Source organism: Aedes albopictus, chromosome 3, assembly GCF_035046485.1.
Source record: "Aedes albopictus strain Foshan chromosome 3, AalbF5, whole genome shotgun sequence".
Classification (NCBI taxonomy): domain Eukaryota; kingdom Metazoa; phylum Arthropoda; class Insecta; order Diptera; family Culicidae; genus Aedes; species Aedes albopictus.
In genome coordinates, this window is record NC_085138.1 from 233,058,087 (window position 1) to 233,080,288 (window position 22,202).

At 38.5% G+C, this 22,202-nt stretch overlaps 1 protein-coding gene across 4 annotated transcripts in view; it reads left to right on the plus strand.

The window, feature by feature from the left end:
* The first annotated feature begins 8,973 nt into the window (after positions 1-8,973).
* LOC109407855 (oxysterol-binding protein 2) overlaps positions 8,974-22,202 on the plus strand; it is an 81,759-nt gene continuing 68,530 nt past the window's right edge. The window contains exons 1-3 of one of the 4 annotated variants that reach the window (XM_062859493.1): positions 8,974-9,112; positions 9,195-9,482; positions 19,178-19,267. In XM_062859493.1, coding sequence (XP_062715477.1) covers positions 9,298-9,482; positions 19,178-19,267 — 275 coding nt within the window. In that variant the 5' untranslated portion in view covers positions 8,974-9,112; positions 9,195-9,297. Of the gene's footprint in view, positions 9,483-19,177; positions 19,268-22,202 lie in introns of all 4 variants that reach the window. The other 3 variants (XM_062859495.1, XM_062859494.1, XM_062859496.1) reach the window with 3 other exon arrangements.

The window sequence follows — 22,202 nt, forward strand, 5'->3', positions numbered from 1 at the left end:
GACAAACAAGGCATCCGTCCTGATCCTGAGAAAGTGAAGGCCATCGTAGCAATTCCACCTCCGAATAACGTTTCCGAGCTACGATCGTTCCTGGGCGCAATCAACTTCTATGGCCGATTCGTACACAACTTACACGAATTGCGTCATCCGATGGACCAGCTTCTGAAGAAGGAATCCAAGTGGCGATGGACCCCAGAATGCCAGAGAGCGTTCGACCAGTTCAAGACGGTGCTGCAATCAAGCTTACTGCTGACACATTACGATCCCAAACTACCGATCGTCGTGGCGGCAGACGTATCAAGCAGTGGAATCGGTGCGGTGATTTTCCATCAGTTTCCCAATGGCAGCATGAAGGCCGTGCAGCACGCTTCAAGAACGCTCACACCTGCGGAGCGTAACTATGGACAACCTGAAAAGGAGGCACTCGGATTAGTCTATGCGGTGACAAAATTCCACAAGTATTTGCTCGGGCGGCATTTCACGTTGCTGACCGACCACAAGCCGTTATTGTCCATCTTCGGATCCAAGAAGGGCATTCCGCTGCACACTGCGAACAGGCTGCAGCGCTGGGCACTCACGATGCTCAACTACGACTTCGACATCCAGCACGTATCAACGAACGAATTTGGCTGTGCGGATATGTTGTCTCGGCTGATCGACCGAACCAACCAACTAGAGGAGGAATATGTCATTGCGGCACTCACCCTGGAGGAGGACATGTCAAGCATTCTTTCCGACGCAACTGAAAAGGTTCCGGTTGCATTCCGGGCATTGCAGAAGGCAACATCGACGAACGCTACACTTCAAACCGTTATCAAGCACATCCGTGATGGCTGGCCCGCCTGCTCCAAGAATCTCACCACTGCAGTTCAACCCTACTTCCACAGACGAGAATCGCTCAGCGTAGTCGACGGGTGCGTGATGTTCGGCGACAGGATCGTCGTTCCCGAGACGTTTCGACAGAAGATCCTGCATCAGTTCCATCGAGGTCATCCCGGAATTGTACGTATGAAGGCAATTGCAAGAAGCTTCGTGTACTGGCCCGGCATCGACAACGAGATTGAGGACTACGTCAAGCGCTGCGTACCGTGCTCAACAGCAGGCAAGGCTCCAACGAAGACGACATTGGAATCGTGGCCCATTCCGGCCAAACCCTGGTCCCGGATTCACGTGGACTACGCAGGTCCAGTAGATGGAGTCTACTTCCTGGTGGTAGTCGATCCCTACACAAAATGGCCCGAAGTGCACGTAACCAAGTCCACGTCAACGAAAACCACCATCAAACTGCTGAACCAATCATTCGCAACGTTCGGCGTTCCAGAGGTAATTGTATCCGACAACGGCACTCAATTTTCGAGCCACGAATTTCAAGCGTTCTGTACCAGTCAAGGCATCCACCACATCCGGACCGCTCCCTACCATCCCCAATCAAACGGATTAGCGGAAAGATTCGTGGACAGGTTGAAGCGAAGCCTGCGGAAAATTCGCTCGGGGGGAGAAACACTCGAGGAAGCACTCTACACTTTCCTTCAAGTCTACCGCACTACACCAACCGGTGACCTAGACGGCAGATCTCCGGCCGAGATGATGTTCAACCGACCGCTTCGAACAGTGTCGTCTATGCTCCGACCAACCGAACGAACCAACACCGAGTCTAGAGGCAGGACGAAACAGAACGCCGCTTTCAACAAGAAGCACGGCGCACTCCAGAGAAGTTTCCTGAACGGTGATCCCGTGTATGCCCAGGTACATCGTGCAAATTCCTGGCAGTGGGAACCAGCAACCGTGATCGAGAGGATTGGAAAGGTCAATTACAACGTGTTCCTTGAAGATCGTCAACGACTCATTCGGTCGCACGCCAACCAGCTCAAGACTCGTGTTCCAGAACGCCGTACCGCTCCAGCAGATCAACCGACACCACTTTCTGTATTTTTCGACGGGTTCGGATTGGCCATTCCAACCAAGACTCCACCGAACGCCATCCCACTTGAAAATCAAGAGCCACAGCGGTTTGATGAAGCACTTCAAGAGAATCCAGAAGATCCCTACCTGACGGATGATCTATCGGAAGATGAAGCTGCCGGTTACGAAGAAGAAGATGAAGAACCACCGGTAGAACCAGTCGAACCAGTTCAACCAGCGACACCGATCCTAGAGAGAGGCCGGCGCATGATCCAACTTCCGGCCCGGTTCAAGCCCTACTGGATGATGAAGCCTTAGGGGGGGGAAATGTTGGATCCCAGCAATCATTTGTATCCAAAAATATTTGAATTTGATCACAGCAACCCTCGCTTGACTATATAAGTGATGGGGCTGACAGTAGATTGATTATTCTAAGTTTGACTATCAAATATACTAGAACTAGTGAAGAAAAGTATACCAAACTCTTTTATTCCGGAAGTATACCCGGACATATCAATACTTTACTCGAACTTGAAAAACAAAGGATTAATGAGAAATTTCGAAATAAGTAAAATGGTACCGTCTTACCCCGTTGGTTCGACACGTTTTAATACGACACTTTTTAATTCGTACCCCGCTTATTCGACACATGTCGAATTAAAAAGTGTTCGAATGTCACATCGATGTACACTGTAAATGCAAAACAGTTTGATATTGCGCTTATACTCGCACCCGCAGCAGCTCCTCTTGCAGCCGCTAATTCCGGAAGTTCTGAGTTGGTGCTATTCGACACCCAAACCGCCTGGCGACCAACCGGAATGAACTGAGGATGGCAGCAATCGTAGAAAGAACGAGCTTTTCATTCGCACCACCGCAATATCTGTTGAAATTATGTTTCATAACAAATCCGGAAATCAAAACAAAAACAAAAATAGAGTTGCCAAAATTTATTGAGCATGATGGTGTAGGGTGACCAGTTTGTCGAATTAAAAGTTTACCCCGGTTATTCGACAACAGTCGGTGTCGTATTAGCGGGGTAATACGGTAAATAGTTCTACCATAGACTAATTTCTACTTTGACATTTGAGGTCAACCTTGTGTGACTGAGCTCGACATTTTTCGCACTGGGATTTCAAAAATGCGTTCCTATCTGACATACACGGTAAAAACTCTGCACGCTCGATGTAAGGGAAAAATCCCTTAACTATTCAACATCCCAATCAACATGATCAAAAGTGTTTCTCCTTCAAAATCGCTATGCTGTCAGTGTTGATTTCAGAACCAAAACAAACTCACCGGAGAAATCCACTGAAAATCACTTCGATTTGCACTACTGTATAAAGCAGTACGATCCAAAGTGAAAAGCTATTGGTTTGGTAATGACTGTTCTGGGCATGAAAGTAAATACAGATGACAGGTGGTAGAAAGTGTTTCGCTTCGATACGCGCCTCTCTAACAGATGAGAAGTAGTGTAGTGAGAAAACAGATGATCGTGAATCTAAAGGTCCTGGTATCGAATCTGGGTGAGGTGAACATTTTTTTTTAAATTCTAGTTTTGAAATCAAAACATTGTCAACAACGAATTGAAGTGAAGTTTCATTAAAATTGAAGAGACATTGAATGTTCTTTTTCGAATGAAATTTAATTGATAACGAACTGATTAGACAGTAGTGCGAATTCAAGTGCCAATCAGTTCATATCAGAGTGCAGATTTTTTACCGTGTACACGGTGAAAAAAAATCACTCAAAGTATGTGTTATAAGCTAGGGACGCGACAAAAGGCTAAAAAATAAAAATTATATATTTTCAACTATGGTTAATAAAAACGTCAAAAAATGAGTAAATACAGTAGACGTTCGCTCGGTGCAAACGCTTTAACTTCAATGCTTTTTAACTGCAAGTCCGCTAAGTGCAACAATTTTGCAGTTATCGCACCGCTATCCGTCAAAACGAAATGCCAACATCGATGCGATGTTTTTCGCATGCACTTTTGTTGCAGTGCGATGTTTTCCGTATGCACATTGGCTGCATTCTGCAGCAACTGACAGTTCTTTGACGTCTGTCAGTTGTTGCAGTTATCGAATTTCATTCGCTAAGTGAAACGTAAACATGTTGCACTTATCGAACGTCTACTGTATGTACTCTTGAACCATATATTGTGGTTTAAAACAAGAATCCCGATAGGACTTTAGAGGAATTCCACGGAGTCATGTCAGTCGATCCTGAGCGACCATTTCAAACATATCTGAAACTTTGCACAGTTTTTCAATTTCATCTAAATCGCCATTTTTCGATATTAAACCTTCATATTCACTCACGACTAACTTTTCAAAAGGGTGTATGCGAAAATAGTTCAAAAATATTCTAAAAGCTGTACAGCAAAAACGGATTGTTCGATTGTTATGAATTTTTCAGCAAAGTTAGATAACTAAATGATGATTCCTTAGAAAATATACACTGTAAAAAATTTATTTTTTTACTTTAAAAAAATATGATCTTTGTCACAAAAACTCAAATATCTCAAAACCCTATCTTTTTACCAACGTCAATTTTTTAGGGGAAATGGCCCATTATATCAGCTATCTACCATAAAATTTTGGTGATGGTAAACTGATAAACAAAAAAGTTATGACATTTCAAACATTTCACAATTTTTACATTTAGTAACAAAAAAAAATTTTTTTCTGTGTAAATTATTTCGAGAATTATATTTTGATGTTGATTTTATTGTAAAGGCTACCGCCTGAATTAAACAAATTGTTTTCATGATATTTTTGTTTGATTATTCATAATTGCTGTAGTATCTATTTGAAACTTAGACGCGATCCAGTGTTGTGATCAAAAACATTGAGAGTGTCATACTTTTTATTGTACGTGACTGGTGAAAAAATCCCTTGATAGTGTTGAAAAGCTGTTGATTATAAGAAAAATGGAATTAAACTTATTTTTAAGAGAAAAGCTGTATAATAAAAGTTTTATATACGCGTATACGTCTAGTTTATCTAAAAAAAAATACCTCTTAAAGAACAGACTTTATGATCGGAAGAATGTGAGTAACTTCAACAACAACAAATGCATGAGAGGTACATACCATAGACAAACAGACGAAACGCCTAGAACAATTTTCGTGAAAATCCATCGCCCAGTTCACACTAACACCACCTGGTGGAAATGTTTCACGAAACACTGCGTTGTGCAATATCGTCATCAGAAGGCGCTGGTGTGAAACGTCAAACGCACGATGGGCGCTCTTCTGGTTATGAAAGCCACAACCAAGATTCAAAATAATCGTTAAAGGCGTGGTCAATGAAAATTTCGTCAGTGTTACGTTTGTGTGTCTGTATACATACCATGACAATGCTCACGAAAAAGCAAAGAAATAGGGTAACCAATATAATTTGGAACCCCATATATTTTGGACCCCCTGTGTCCTATTATCACAACTTACACAGGTTTAATGATGAGATGACGGAAATTTTTAGAATCATTCGCTAAATATGATCGCTCTGCACGGGCAGCAATCATTTCCTCACTGGAAATATCCTTATTTGCCTTGAAATTATTTTTTGCCAATCTCGTCAGCCGTGCGATTGCCGCCTCATGTTTACAAAAAGAGATTGCAGTGCTGAGGAAACTTGCAGTTGTAAACAAAAACGTTTATCATTCTAGCGCATTAATTTCGCAAAGTTCGTCTAATCAGCCTTTGTCAATCAAGTAATTAGGATGTGTTCCAGCATATTCAAGCGGCAAACTCTTCCATAATAGTTTCAAACGAGTTTAAACACCGGGTGTCCAAAATATATACTGAAGAGGGTCCAAAATACATTGGGGTGTCCAAAACAGTGAAAAGTGATGCTTCAAAAATCAGTTATTTTCATCAAATTTTCAACCAGAAATGACCTTGTGGGTATTTTTAACGAACAGTGGAGACTTTTACGAACATACTAACATCATCATTATGTGTAAATACCCTCTGCATCTGTTTGATTTTGAATTAAATTCAAACCAATGTCCTCTAGGGGTCCAAAATTCAACCGTTACCCTACTTCGCTATGGATATTAAATTAATTATTAGTAATTTTTTTCTTCAGTCAAGCAAACAACACCAAACTAGTCAGTTAAAACTAATAAGTGATTTTGTTTATTATAATCTAACGAACAACATGAACAGTCGCTTTCTCAAAGGTCTTCAACTCAACGCTCTCTTGTAGACCGTTTGATGAAAAAAATGTTCAAAAGGGTTACGAAATCTCACCGAAAGCACCATAGATAAACTGAAAGAGACTCGTTATGCCCATATTGAATACAAATTTACTTGCACGTCCTGCCGTCTAGACTTTGACAAACGAGCCATCTGTATATCATCGGTAAAGCAGGGCGCAGGAAGTTCTAAAACGACAACAACTGAGAAATTGCCAGAAGTGCTAAGTGCAGAGAGTCATGCCACCGCACCATCAGCGACATCTGTTTAAACAATTTAATCACGCCCCTTTTCAAAAATGTTTTGGAATATTCTTCAACATCTATACCCATTTCAATATTTTTAACGTTGCAAAACACGCTCTCAACATTCATCTTGAAGAAGAGGGAAAACACTTGTCCTCAAATGTAACAGCAAATTAATGAATAAGGTACACCGGGGCAAGTTGAAACGGGTGGGGCAAGATGAAACAGCGGGTTAACATGATGTTTTCTAATGATAATAAATAGTTTGATCGCCGTAACGCATAGTTACGCATAGTCAAACAATCTTTTAACGAAAGATAAATTACAAAATTGTATTGAAATCTGTTTCAAAACTTCGTGTTTCATCTTGCCCCACCTATTTCAACTTGCTCCGGTGTACCTTAAACGACTAATGCGCGGAGGGCGTGATAAAATCGGAACATTACTGTACATATAATATACATAATACATAATAAAAACAGATTGTTTTACTCACGCACGACCATTAACAATAAAATCAGCATCAAACTGCGATTTCCGGCCGAAATAATTTACACTTAAAAAAAATATTACTAAATGTGATAATTGTGAAATGTTTTAATTGTCATAACTTTTTTGTTTATTAGTTCATCATCACCAAATTTTTATGGTAGATTGTTAATACAATGGACCGTTTTCCCTAAAAAATTACGTTTGTAAAAAGATAGGGTTTTGAGATATTTGAGTTTTTGTGACAAAAATGATATTTTTTAAGATTAAAAAAGATTTTTTTTTCACAGTGTATATTTTCTTAGGAATCACCATTTAGTTATCTAACTTTGCTTAACAATAAAATCAGCATCAAACTGCGATTTCTGACCGAAATAATTTACACAGAAAAAAATATTTACCAAATGTGAAAATTGTGAAATGTTTGAAATGTTATAACTTTTTTGTTTATTAGTTTACCAACACCAAATTTTTATGGTAGATTGCTAATATAATGGACCGTCTTCGCTAAAAAAATTACGTTGGTAAAAAGATAGGGTTTTGAGATATTTGAGTTTTTGTGGCAAAAATGATATTTTTTAATGTTAAAAAAGATTTTTTTTCACAGTGTATATTTTCTTAGGAATCACTATTTAGTTATCTAACTTTGCTGAAAAATTCATAGCAATCGAACGAACCATTTTGGCTGTGCAGATTTTTGAATATTTTTGAACCATTTTCACATACACCCTTTTGAAAAGTTAGTCGTGATTCAAAATCAAAATTTGATATCGAAAAATGGCGATTTAGATGGAACTGAAAAACTGTGCAAAGTTTCAGTTCAATAGAAAATCATGAATTAAAAAATTTGCTTAATTTTGATGCTGTTGCTTGGAATCGCTCTTTAGGATGCTACAGTAGACGTTCGATAAGTGCAACATGTTTACGTTTCAGTTACCGAATGCAATTCGCTAACTGCAACGACTGACAGCCATCAAACAGTTGTCAATTGCTGTTGGACGCAGCCAGAATGCACTCAAAAACATTGCAATGCAGCTGTAGTGCATCCGAAAAACATCGCAACTCTGTTGACGTCTTGCTTTTGACAGATAGCGGTGCGATAACTGCAAAATTGTTGCACTTAGCGGACTTGCAGTTAAAAAGCATTGCAGTTAAACCGTTTGCACCGAGCGAACGTCTACTGTATTGGAGCGCAGTCGTGACCCAACCAGCGAATCCAGGCTGTATATTGGGACCCAAAATGGCCAAAAATATGTTTAGATTCACGATCTCTACTCGTTTTTGAGTTATTGATAAAAGACTACTTAAAAATCATTGTCACTCCACGATGTGTTCCCACCAGTTTCAGCATACAGTGGACGCTCGCTCGGTACAAGCGCTTTAACTGCAATGCTTTTTAACTGCAAGTCCGCTAAGTGCAACAATTTTGCAGTTATCGCACCGCTATCCGTCAAAATGAAATGTCAACAGCTATGCGATGTTTTTCGCATGCACTTTTGTTGCAATGCGATGTTTTTTGTATGCACATTGGTTGCATTCTGCAGCAACTGACAGTTATGCGACGTCTGTCAGTTGTTGCAGTTATCGAATTTCATTCGGTAAGTGAAACGTAAACATGTTGCAGTTATCGAACGTCTACTGTACAACCGCTCCCAATTATTTATCCGAATAATGTGTTACACTTCGAGAAATACGCCTTTAGATGCTATTCGCCATACAATATTTTTGCGATTTACTTTTAGCGATTTTTCGCGCATAGAATCTAGCGCCACATTGGTCAATGCGGAGAGTAGGAAAACAGCCAAAGCATTTAATTCATAGGTCTTACTCATATTATTAATTAGCGATTTTTGCGTGAGGCATTTGCTCGTCGCAATGTAAACAGGTGTACGGCTGACGTAATGTGCACAAATTCGACATTTTGTGTTGCAGACATCTACTAGATATCTATCAGCAATTTCCGAGCGGGTTGTTGAACATTTGCAAGCATATCAGTGCCATGGCACTTTTCCCACTGGGATGCGATGTATTTTCGATGTTTTATCGAGGAATGTCATTTTAGTGGCTCTTTTGTTTTGCTTTGTCTTTCGTAGATTCACAAAAAAAAACTCAAGATGCACGAGAGAAACCAAAGAAAGGCAGAAAAACATCAGCAGTTGTGGAAGAGAACTGTCAAAATATTTTTCACATCCGAGGATCATTGTCGTCGCGAAAAAATGGTGGACGTGGGACGTGGCTGATGATTCAAGAGTTTAAAGTTTTAGTGATTATTATGGTGATTTACAATCGGAGCGAAGAAACATTGTAGTGATTAGAATATATTCGGGTCGTTCTATATGCGGAATTGCGTCTTACAGCTTTTGGAGAGCAAGAAGCGAGTTCGTTTTCGATTTGAGACAGTGAAAGTTGGCACAGTTGGTGGAGATTTTCAGTGCTGGTGGTGAAAATAAAATAGTGACAATGTCGGAAGTGGTGCCCACAGGGAAGGCAGGGCTTCCTGCGGCCAACGCTGCCACAGCCTCGGGAACAATTGCAGCTCAATCCGAACCAGACATGAAAGGCTGGCTGCTAAAATGGACAAATTACCTCAAGGGATATCAGAAGCGGTGGTTTGTTCTATCCAAGGGGGTACTTTCCTATTACAGGTGAGCAATTTTCAGCCCTGTTTGTAATATTCATTAGTCAGCGTTGTTTTCCTTGTTCATGCCATCCTTCCTCATCTGTTCATAGAATTCCACTTTGGTCCTACCACAACCTGCTCTAACCATTTTTGCCATCATAAAATCCTTAGTTAACTTCCTAGATATTTTCATTTGCACAAGACCAAAAAAACTTCAAGAAACACATTAACATTCCGTCATAGGCAGAAACGCCAGCACACGAAGCCCGCAAGATTTGCTTAAGAACACGAAAGACAAAAAAATGTTGAATAGAGCACTCTGGGTCACCTGTTTTTTATTCGTGATTGCGGATGTGTGGCACTCAATCATGGCAACGCAAGGCCATCCAAAAATGTTACGAAACATCAAGCTCCGTTTGTTAAAGGGAGCAAAGGTTTACTATTTGGAAATAAGGATGGCTCGATTATATTTTTTCAATGGATTTGAATTGTTATTGAAACTTGATTATGAATGTCCCCATAAAATTTTGAAAACCTTGTTCAACGCATTAGTGCTCACAAATCACTTCTGGAGCAGAAAAATAAATGGATGCACCATAACTTTGCGAGTAATTTCAATTTCCACTGCAGCCCATGACACATGTAATGCATACTTTATTCTTACATACGTGTTTCATTTTCTTGATTTGTATCACTTTTACATCCATTTATCTGAAAATAAAGTCGGTACTATTATCGATTTGCAATCAAATCTCTTTTGATGCCCATGGCCCTGGACCCCCACATTTCAGGGGCCCCCAAAAATAATATTTAACTAATAAACATATGAAACAAGAAAAAAATGAAGTGCCATAAACATCTCATGTTTTGATTTGTATCAGAAGAACTTAAAATTACATTCTACTGGCAAAATCGATCAGATATGTTGTGGTTCTTATTGGAAAACACACCGCTATCTGCCCGGCTAATTTTAAAACATCCTTCAAAACGTGCGATATTGCTTCATTTTTATTGGTTAGTCTTGTACAATTCAACAGTACATTTTGCTGAAAATATTGAAGTAAATCTTCGCCTGAATTCTGGATAAATTTCGAAACTACAAAATAAAGAATCAAAAATTTTCTTGCTGTACATTCGTGTGTATGTATTACTGTATTTTTTTTAGATATTCTGAATTGTTTTTAATGGGGATCTTAAAAGAAGTGCATAAATTTCTATTTTAAGGAATTTTGCTAGGAAATTTTCGATTAATTCATTCTGCTTGGAAGTGTTTTAAATGCGAACATTGTTTTTTATAAAAACCAGTTTTGAATTTGTTTCCCCACAAAATTTTATAGAAATTTCACAGGTTTAATCGTGGTTGAAATTATTATTTTTTCAGCAGTTTATATTAGAATATCCATTGAAGTTTCCCCAGAAATTGATTTCAGAATTTTGCCGAAAATTCTTGTAGCAGGCAGGCCGCCAGAAACTACCATAGCAGAGCGCGTCAGAATTTGTTTGTGTATATGTTCCACAAAAACGGTAATCGTCAAGCAGCTCCTCAAGAGATTGTACACGCGATTCCGCTTTCTTTTTAGAGCTTTTGCAAAAATAACCTCACTGATTGCGCTACGAAATTCACTTGATATTACTCGAGTATTTTTTACTTAAATTGTTTCTTCAAATTTCTTTGGGGACTCTGTTATGAATTCTGATAAAATTTATAATCATGAGCACACTCACGAAAAGCGTTTGAACTTTATCTAAGTTCTTTTATCATCGTTGTATCACTAGAATTTTAATTCTGGATCTCTGTGGGTTACTAAAATTTTTATTATTTCTAGCCATGCTAATTGTCCTAGATTTAAATTCTTCCTTAACCCTTATGTGGCCGACAGGGTACCCGGTAGTATGGGACACGCTTATATGGATAAAATAAATCCTCACTCCAGTCGACTTTTTCGATCACATTTAGGTCCAATATGAACTGTGCAAAATTTCAGCGCAATCGGTGAAACTATAATTTAGCGCAAGCAGTTCAAAGTTTTCATAGGATTTACTGTGGGAAAAGTTACACTTTCAAACAAAAAGTCCCAGAGGTCGCCCTTTGTCTCATTAATTTAAATCAATCAACGCTTCTTGTAGAAAAATCATTTATGAAACTTTGATTCGAAGACTGCAAAACGATTGGATGCTTGTGGAAAAAGTTATTGATTTATTACCAATTAGTGATACAAAGAACGGCTTTTTGTTTTGTTTTATCAGCAGCACTGCTGCTGCCGTTGTTGCATGGGGTGGCGGGAGGCATCATCACCCCCAGAAACAACAGCAGCCAAGGCAGCATAAATTAAGATAAGAATGCTTTATCCGATTGATGAATCCTTCGAAGCGGTTCCTAATAATATCTTTGAAGAAATTCGAAAGATTTGTTTAAAGAAATATTTGAGAAATCCTTGAAAAAAGTCCCGTAGGAATTTTTAAGGCGATTCCTGAAGAATTCTCGATGGGTACCCTATACAAAATCTTAAACTTGCATTAATCATTTAAAAGATGCTTCTATGCATTTTTAAAGAATTCTTGAAGAAAGTGGCAAAACAGTCTGAGGAGGAGTCCTTGTAGAAACTTGTGAAGTAATCATTTGATTTTATCTTATCAAATCAGATATATATTTCTTTATTGTTTAAGCATATACGCTCCTATTTTGATCCTACTGAAAACAAAGGAATGAAGTTGCAATAGAAACTTTTAGAAGAGCTTTTAGAGGAATGCTAGCAAAAATTCCTGAAGGAATACTTAGGGAAACTTGTAGAGTAGATAAATTTTAAAGAATTCGTTGGAAGAAATCTAGAAGGATTTTTGGAAAGAATTCCAACAGAAGTTCCTCTCCGAATTTTCTTAGAGGAACTTCTGTATTGATCCTTGGAAGATTTTTTTGGTAATTATTATCAAATGGATTCTTTTGAAATTTCTTGGAGGTTTTCTAGGATCAATCTCTTAATAAAACTTTAGAGAAATTCCTTGAAGAATCTTTGCAGATTTTTTTCGAAAAAAAAGCGTTGCAGTAATTCTTGAAGGAATCCTTGGAAGAATTTCTAAAAGAATCTATGGAAGAAATTCTTAAGAAATCTTCAAATGAACGCCAAGTTGAGTAATGAATACTTGAGGAAATGCCAAGATAAGTTCTTGGATAAATCAATGGAGAAATGATTTACTTCCGTAGAAAATCATTCAGGGGATATTTGGAGGATCTCCTGAAAGAAACTATGTAGGAATCTTTGAAGAAATTCTAAAAGGACTTCGAAGCCTTTGCAAGAATCTTTTGAAGTACTATGAAGTACTTTTGAAAACATCCTCGGAAATAACACTGTAAGAATACATGGAAGAGTGTTTAGAGAAATATTGAATGACACCCTTGCATTAATCACTTGAAAGATTCTTGAAGATAAATTATTATTCAAAAAAGATTTTTTCAAAGAAAATGGTAAAACAATTATTGAAGGAATTCATAAAGGATTGCTTGATGCAATTCTTAAAGAAATTGTTTAAAAAAATCGTCATAATTCTTTAAAAAAAACATCTTACGCTCATTGATGGAACTCCGGGATGTATCCTTGCAGAGATCCCCGAAGAAATTCTTAAAGGAATACAGAAAATAATTTTAAACCTTCAGTCAGTCAGTTGACCACCACTGCCAGCATCACGCTAATGCTGAGAAGTCGAGATTTTTTTCAACGCTTTGTACAAAATACAACGGCGTGAGTATTATGAGAGTTAAAAGAATAGATTTTACATTGTAAAATATGTATATGTATCCGTAATTTTCATGGGGCCCACAAATTTGGTTCCGCACCGGGCCCCCAAATTCCTAGCTACGCCACTGATCATAATCAAATTGAAAATAGACGGAAACGGTTATTCTCGCCATTTTCTACAAAGTACAAGGCAATTTATTGAGAAAATTTCAGAATTTACAACCGTTGAACAGGTAGATTTGAGGTTAGGGAATCGCCACACGCATTTGTCAATTGTACAGATGATTGTTCCAACAGACCACATTTTATATAAATTCTGGGAGAAATCTCGGAAATGTTCAATATTTGTGTGTCTGTTGATTCAAGTGAAGCCAACACAATTATCGTCCTGTTACATTTATTTTTTTTTGTGTCACATACATGATTACACATGATCAACAATATAACTTCACATTAAGGTACACCGGGGCAAGTTGAAACGGGTGGGGCAAGATGAAACGCGAAGTTTTGAAATAGATTTCAATAAAATTTGGGATTTTTTCTTTCGCCAAAAGATTGTTTGAATCAAAAACTATGTGTTATGGCATTCAAGCTGTTCACCATAATTGAATAACATCATGTTAATCCGCTGTTTCATCTTGCCCCACACATTTCAACTTGCCCCGGTGTACCTTACACGGTTTAAGGCTGTCGCCCTCCATCGTATCCTCCCGGCTTCGGCCATTTCCGGGATGCTAGGTTCACCATTGAGTGCAGACAGCTCTTCGAGCATGACCCAGTTCGCATGTCCGTAAATGTCCTCATTTGTATTTGAATTTGTATGACATCAACAAACAATACAGTTCCAAATAATTCATATATAGCCAAACTTTACTAGTTTCACAGTTATGACAATAAGTACCAAAAAAAAACAAAAACATACACAAATACAATATGTATACTTATTCGTCATGATGTACAAAAACCAGGGCTGCAATTTTTCGACAGGCCTTTATGATAGCGAGCGATATTTTGCTTTTTTATTTTCTCCGTTTTGGCTTTCCTGTCATTTTTGTTTTCCGATCAGCAACACGGGAGCGAAAGTGAATAGGTACTCGCACACATCGTGCTGAAAGCGAGAGCTGACAGGGCTAAATTTCCATTCAATTTTCTGTAGTTGAGTGTTTTCACCCGTTGTAGCGTATAGGGTACACACGGGCGGCGCGTCCACGCAGCGTGCACGCAAGTGCGTCCTAAGTTACACACAATCAAATGGGGTGATGCACACGAGAACGCAACGCTACCGCACCGCAACCGCGCCGCACCGCCACCCACAGGAACGCTGCGGCGACGCAGCGTGAATTCACGCGGCGTCAATTAACGCTCGTGTGCATCGGCTCGTAGCGTATAGGGCATAGGTTCCCAAACTTTTCGGGTGGCGACCCCCTTGCTACTGGGCTAACTTTACGCGACCCACCAGGAAAAAATGTAAACCTAAATAAATTTATCATGGAATCGAAAAAAAAAACTTTGCAAATTTTAAGCGTTAATGTATAAAACCTTTTCTATCTTCCAACAAACATGATAACATTGAAACGTAATGTATACTTATATCAATAATGACAAAATGAGACTGTCTCTCGCGACCCCCCTTCTGAAGGCTGGCGACCCCCCTGGGGGGTCGCGACCCACAGTTTGGGAAACTATGGTATAGGGTACTCACTCTCACAAGCCACCGCTTGAGACGAATGGCCTGTCAGCATGAGCGTGTGGATGATTGGGAATTGACCTTGTTGGGTCGCTCACGAATGGAGCTCTCGGACTCTGTCAGTTCTCACATCGAGGAACTGAAAACGACCGCTGTAGTCGTTAATTTTCGGTTAAAAAACAGGCACTGAGACTGATATTCAACAGGCCTGACAAAAACAACCTTAAACTTGCGCTGAATACGATCCAAAGTTCAAAGACGGAAGGTATCTTGTTGAACGTCTGTTTCAATCCGAAAATGGAACTCTGCTGACTGCCGTGCGTAGATTACTTTTTTTCTCGCTCATTTTCCTTGATAATTACGAGAAAGAGCAGAATGAAACAGGTAGAAAGGTGTCCCCTCTTCTCAACTGCTGCGTCCGTACCTGGTTCTTCTTCTTCTTTATGATTCGACGTTCTCACTGGAACTTGTCCTGCCTCTCTTCAACTTAGTATTCTTTGAACATTTCCACAGTTATTAATTGAAGGGCTTTCTTTGCCTTCCATTGTATGAATTTGTATATTGTGAGGCAAGGACAATGATACACTATGCCCAGGGAGCCATGAAAAGTTTCCCGACTAGAACGGGAATCGAACCCGTGGTCTCTGGATTAGCGATTCATAGTCTTAACCACTAGGCTAATTGGAGACCCTGGTACCTGGTATGCACGGCATTTCTGGGGGACTTGCCGTACATTGAAGGACAGCCTGTCTAGGAAAATACTAGTCCCGTTCAAGACCAGGAAGTTAGGCAAAAAGGTCGTCATCATGATTGTTTTGTGCAATTAATCAATAATTCACGTTCCGTCAAGAGAATCTCTTCCTTATGTGCTGGGATTTTGGCTCGCGGCATGAAGTTGTTGTGGGATGCATTGTGCTTCTAACAGAACCTCATTTTTCGCTTCTTCCAGGCGGCATTTTTGTCCCGGAAGAGACAAGTTTGCTGCTTCCGCTTTTATTTGTATATTGTCTCATGTTCGGCCGGGTTCGAAACCATTCGCTCCATCGACGACTCCGTTCTACTGCGTCGTTTGTGGCTCTTTTTACTGTACCCAGCAATCCTTCTGGTAGCTATATTAACTCTGAAATTTCATTGTAGGTCTCCTGTTTTGAAATTTCGAGCATTTTACAATTTTAGCTCGAAAGTTTTCTAAGCATCAACATTTGAAAAAAACGGGTCAAAGCTTCAGTCGAATGAGTATCTTGTCGAAAGCAATCAGAATTATTCAGCTTCGAGTGCGTTCTGACCATGTACGTGGACCTATCTAACGGAAAATCACTGCAATAGATGATAAGGGACTGTTGGAATGAAATAAAGATGACAACGTAAGGTGTATCAAAGTACATACACGCACGTGCTGGAATGATAATTGATTTTCATCGGGCCATGCGTACTTGGATTACCGTGACTATTGGGGTGTAGCTAAGCTGACTAGCTTCGTTGTTTGCAAAATGATTGAGTGTGCTAGATAAGCAACGAATATGAACTGTTGGCGGCAGTGACCGTTTGTAAAAATCCAGTGGGTGCCGCTCCAAAGTTCCTACAAAAAGGAAATAGTAGCAGCTCAATGAGCTGACGTTTCTTATCTGTAGCCTGATTAAGTTCATTCTTCTTCAGGTCATTCCTTACCGTTATCGAGTGCGATTATCCGATTAAAAGTCATTCATTTATTGGAAAAAGACATTTTTTGAGCGTACATATCAGCTGACCAATGCACTAAGCGCGATGGTTCACAACCTTGTGTTAAACAGACACTTCATGTTTGTATTTAGCATTTTCTGTGATATTGGTCGCAGTTACAAAGTTTAAATATGCTCTTCATTTACTTTGCTAGGCACAAATAGGAGAGACCCTATTCTGCATCAATTGACAGTTCTTTTGTATCTTTTAGTCGATGTTGTTAGTGAATTCAATTCACCAAGTTAAATATAAGCATGTTGTATTTACTTATCCGACGACTACAATAAACAGCTTATTCCTGTTAGATAATGCACTTACATCAATATGTAAGTACCTCAATAAATAAATCGTGTAAAAAATAGTTTGCTTTACTGCTATGGCAGTTTACTTTGTATTTTCTGGAGTATAATATACATACCTATATGGAGATCTTTCAAACGCGACAGGCTGTCAATGCTACTCCATGAATGCTGCACGATAGTTCGCGTTAACCCTTTCCTTCCCACGATTTTGAACGTCAAGGAAGCGTTCCCGAAAAAAGTGCTGAAACAAAAACTCAAACAAAACTTATTCTAAATTGGCCAAAGTTTTCGAAATCAACGAAAAAGTTTTACAGTTGTAAATCTTTAGTTGTTCGATTGTTTATCAAAAGTTCTACTTTTGAAACGTGTGTTGGTAATTGGGTTTACCTAATGAGATTACAATTGTATTGTATAAACTATTGCATCATATTTATTTAATTCCGTTTGTTTCGAGTTTGTCGAACATCGATGATGCTCTAGAGCAACCATGGGAAATAGAGGGGTAAATATTGGAAGTGAATTTGAAGAGAAAGAATTGTGTCTTTCGATCAGAATATTTAACATTTTCGACGAACTTGAGACAAACGGAATTAGATTTAATAGTTTTCAGAATATTATATTCACCCCATAAGTTTTGGGTTAACTACTAACCACTTGTTTAAATAGTGGAACCATTATTAAAAAATCCAAAAAAACTATCAATTTACAACTCCATATTGCAAAGTAAACCAATTTGCAGAACATGTTGTTCAGGTTTTTTTCGGGCACGCTTTTTTTGGGTGTTCAAATTCGTAAGAAATAAAAAAATAAAACTTCATATATTTCTGGAAGCAAGCACTTGACTTCGGCTTTAGTTCAAATTTGTTTCAAGTCTTCTGTAATTAGAAGCGATATTTAAAATTGGATAAATTTATTTCGGCTCGTTTAAAGACTTAAATTTGCAGAACGCTGTTCAAGTAAAATTTAAGTATTCAGAAGCAGCGTAAGTACCAGCCAGGTTTTTCTGTTCAACGTTAACTTTACGATGCCATGAAAATATTTACCTAATCTTCAACCAAACAGTATTCCGAAAAACTTTTCTTTGATACAGTTCCAACAGAAAAACAATATTAATATTAGGAGCTACATAGGCTGACCAGATAGTAATAAGATAAAAACGGTACATTTTAACTGAGAATACGAGACTTACAAAATGTTTAAGTATGAAATTATAGATTGTTTCAAATTAAGGTGTATTTAAGGTTATATTTCGAAAGTTCTCAGATTCAGATATTCATATGCTTTTCTAAGTACAAATGACACTGAGCAGGGATACCTACGAATGTTAATATCATTTTAAAACAACTGTTATGTTATCAGTATTTACTAGTTATATGCATAATTTTGAGTGCATTTTTTTTTTACATTGTTCCAATTTTTACGAAAAACGAGAGTTGGGTGTTACATACTCCAAAAATGTCCATTTTGAAAAACTGGGAAAAATTGAAAAATCGTATCGGGAAAAAAACAGGAATTCCAAAACTAAAATTGATTGGCCACTAGTATGGGACAAACATCAAATTCTCGCTCCAGTCGACTTTTTTGATTCCATTTAGGTCCAATATGAACTCTTTATTATTAGCAGCTCTGTAGCTGCTGCCTTGGCTGCTGCTGTTTCTGGGGGTGATGATGCCTCCCGCCCCATCTACATTAATTTTTCGTCATGAATTGCATAAACAAATAAAAATAGAAGATTATGTAATTATGATTTGCCATTTTTAATGCATATATAAATTCTAAATAAGTTGACCATTGTTTTATTAGTTATTTTATTTTGTAAATTCATAGAGTACCATTTTATTGCTTAATAGCTCAATTTGATTGTATTTACCCTGTAACAGTGTTTCTTTGTATTGCTCATTATGTATTTGTTTTACTAATCAGCTGATTCATTAGAGAGCACTAAATTGCATGTTATACAAACTTATGTTCTGTGAATGAGAACATGCATGCTTGCTACCACTTCCGACCAAGATCCACAACCTCTCAAATGAATAGACGATTCACTAGTTTTTCAATCAGTGATGAGTGTGGGTGCGTGTGTTAGTGTCTCTGTCATCATATTTCAGATGTTATCCATATCTTTGTTATCAGTTCCAAGCTTAATCCTATATTCCTCAGTTCACATTTGTACACAATTTCAATTTCATTTCTCATTATTTTCACCATTTAAAACTAAATAAAATCCAATATAAATCTCGACCAAATTGATTTGACTCTGGGGTTTGCTATTAAACAGGGCTGAACACGGAGCCGGAGCGAATGCAGGGGGCAGGAGTGCCGGGGGCAAATTATCTATCCGACGCCGCAGGAAAGGCCCCCGAGCGGAGTGAGTAGAGCCCCAAATTCAAAACAATAATTCGAAAGAGCGCATTAGATTCTTTCTCTCTATATCAAAGTTTTGTTGATTTTTCTTCCCTAATTATTTTTTTCCTGTTTCATTGATAAATTCTCGCCAAGTCAACCCTCATTTGAAAATAAGAATCAAAATTGCTCAAGTTGAATCATTGCTAATCGTCATTTGATCGTTGTAACTGCTGTAGCTGCTAGAATTTTCTAAAATCTATGGCTTTTCTTACTAGCTTTGCCGCAATCATTCTCTTGTTACTGCATCGAATGAAAATGGTCCATTAAAGTCATAATAGTATTTGCTCAGAAATTGACCAACAAACCAAATGCAACCCCAGACTTACATCATTTGTTGGCCTCAGGTATCAGTTTGGCATATTTACTTTTCGTTTTTTAATTTATTCACACCATGACTGTACACAACTATTACTTATCTTAGGACGGCACAGTTTCTGCTTTTGATATGTAAGCTTGTAACAATCTACACTGTCTTGTTGCATGTATAATTTGGCTTTCGCAATGGCTTAGTTACTAACACGTCTGTTATGTTAACTATTAGCGTTATACATAGTATTTATCTGTTGCTATTCTAATCATTTAGCATTTTTAATGTTTGAAAGAAACTTTAGTGCAATATACCACATGGTATCCACAATCATAGTTAGTATCAATTACGTAAACCACACGTCATTCAAAAATAAAAGAGATATGAAGTTAGGAAAACCTCGCGTATTCTAAGCCATCGGAAATGTTCAGTTCAGGTAATTGAGAAAAAGGGCTCAGGCTCGCTGATCTAGACGATCCTAGGGAGAAGGCAATCATGAGGATATTTCCTATATTTCTTAAAGAAAGTTGAAAATAAAAATAAGTGTTGATAACTTAATAAAGTGCAAACATTTCAGGGGTTAGGGATATGACTCACAGTGATTTTATTGTTCCACAGAGAGGAGTTTCACAAAAATCAAACTAAATTATTTTTTTACTTTCCAAAACTGATTGAGCTTGATTGACCACCCGTAGTTGTTATTCCACTATCGTTCTATGGTTACTTAGCACTAAAATGCATCTTCAATGTATGAATGTTGGTAATCTTCTATTTTCAAGCAAACATGGCGCCTGTTACGTCAGATTGCAGGTCAATACGGGAAAGAGGAATAAAGTGATAAGCCAAAAAACGACAATTTTAGTGCACGAAACGACGCGTTTTCATATGCTCGATGAGTGTTTATTGGGTGGCTTTGATGGGAAACTGAAACTAAAAAGGTACAGCCAGAAACCCGGTTTTTGTTGAATTGCGCTAGATCAGTCAAACTGTCAATTTCTTTAATTATGTTTATTGGAAAGAGAGCCTTAATATGAGGAACAACTTTGTCGAAGACTACATATAAATTTTCCACGTAAATCTGGGTCCTGGACAACTGTGCACTAGACGTGTGCGCCGAATATTCGGCGTAAAATCGGCGTGCATCGGCGTGGGGCTTCTCAAACAATTATGAACAAAGTAAACTACTTTCTAATGATTGGATTACAACAAATGGACATCTAGCTATGTGCTGCTGCAGAAATTTTTTGGTTTTGATGATGGTAGCCTTTCTGAGAAGGAATACGCCGATCGGCGTGCGGTTTTCACGCCGCTGCCGCCGCCGTTTGCCACGCCGACACGCCGATGCTTCCTGGATCGGCTTCAAACAACATAACCATAAACTTTTTCCACCAGTGCATGGGTATAACCCCCCTTTGCCTATCCCCGTTTAAAAAATATAGTATTTTTGATTCTTGTTGGCTTGGGGAGCCGCACGCCGATTTCTCATCGGCGCGGCGCAGCGGCGCACACCTCTACTGTGCACTGCGTCTGTGCAAGCTCATGTTAAGATGTCAGAGTGTTTACGGGAGATGGCAGTTTAGTGTGCCAGAGGGTTCATTTGTTGGTGCGTGGATGCCAGGCGTAAGGTGATTTTTTTCTCCCCGCTGTTGGGCGCTGCAGAAGGAAATAACAACTCCATAACAAAATGCGTTATTTTGACAAAATAACTGAGCAATGGAATCAGTTATTCTCATGTTATTAACATAATAAGGGGATTCACCAGCATAAACTTATTAAACTGATTAAACGTCGCGATCACCAAGACAATCTTTGATTATTTCATTCGCAAAATCATGAACCATTTCAAATAAGCAGAAAATCATGGCTTACGTAGCAATTTAACCTTTTTAGTGAGTACTCCTAATATATTATGTTGTTAACTTGTCTGTCATAAGCGGCAAAATAACAAAAATCATAACAAAAAATGTTCCTGGAAGACCAATTTGATAACATGTTTTGTTGGTTTCAATAATAACTTAATAATACTGAATATAAAAATATTTCAATAACAAATTTTGAACTTTCGATATTTTTGATAATAATTTAAAAACAAAATTAGTTATGATTATAATATACCTGAAATATAATAATGTACCTTATGTTTAATATAAGGTATGGTAAATGCTACGAGGAAGATAGAGTAGCCCCCCCCCCCCCCTCTTCGCAATAATCGACCCAATTTTTTGAATTTCTCCAGAAGACTAGTGTTGGGGCCCCTGGATTGGACGGTGACGGTCTTTCCTCAGAAAGATAACGGGTATTTTACTATTAACGTTTACATATTCACTGATCTTGTTGACCTTTCGCCAGGTCGGAATGGACTGTATGTACTGCTCTGGAAGGATACCGTTTTTAGAGGGCTGTGAAGGTGTTTGGAACCCTCTGGAAGCCAATTGCCACCATGGTGATGCCTTATTATATATAATGGATGGAAGGATACATAGCATTTCTTTCAAGCTTTCTAAAGGTTGCTACGATTACTTACAATATTGGAGTAATGACATAAGCAAAATATTGTGACCACGTGCTAACCGGAGCGGTTTGGGCGCGA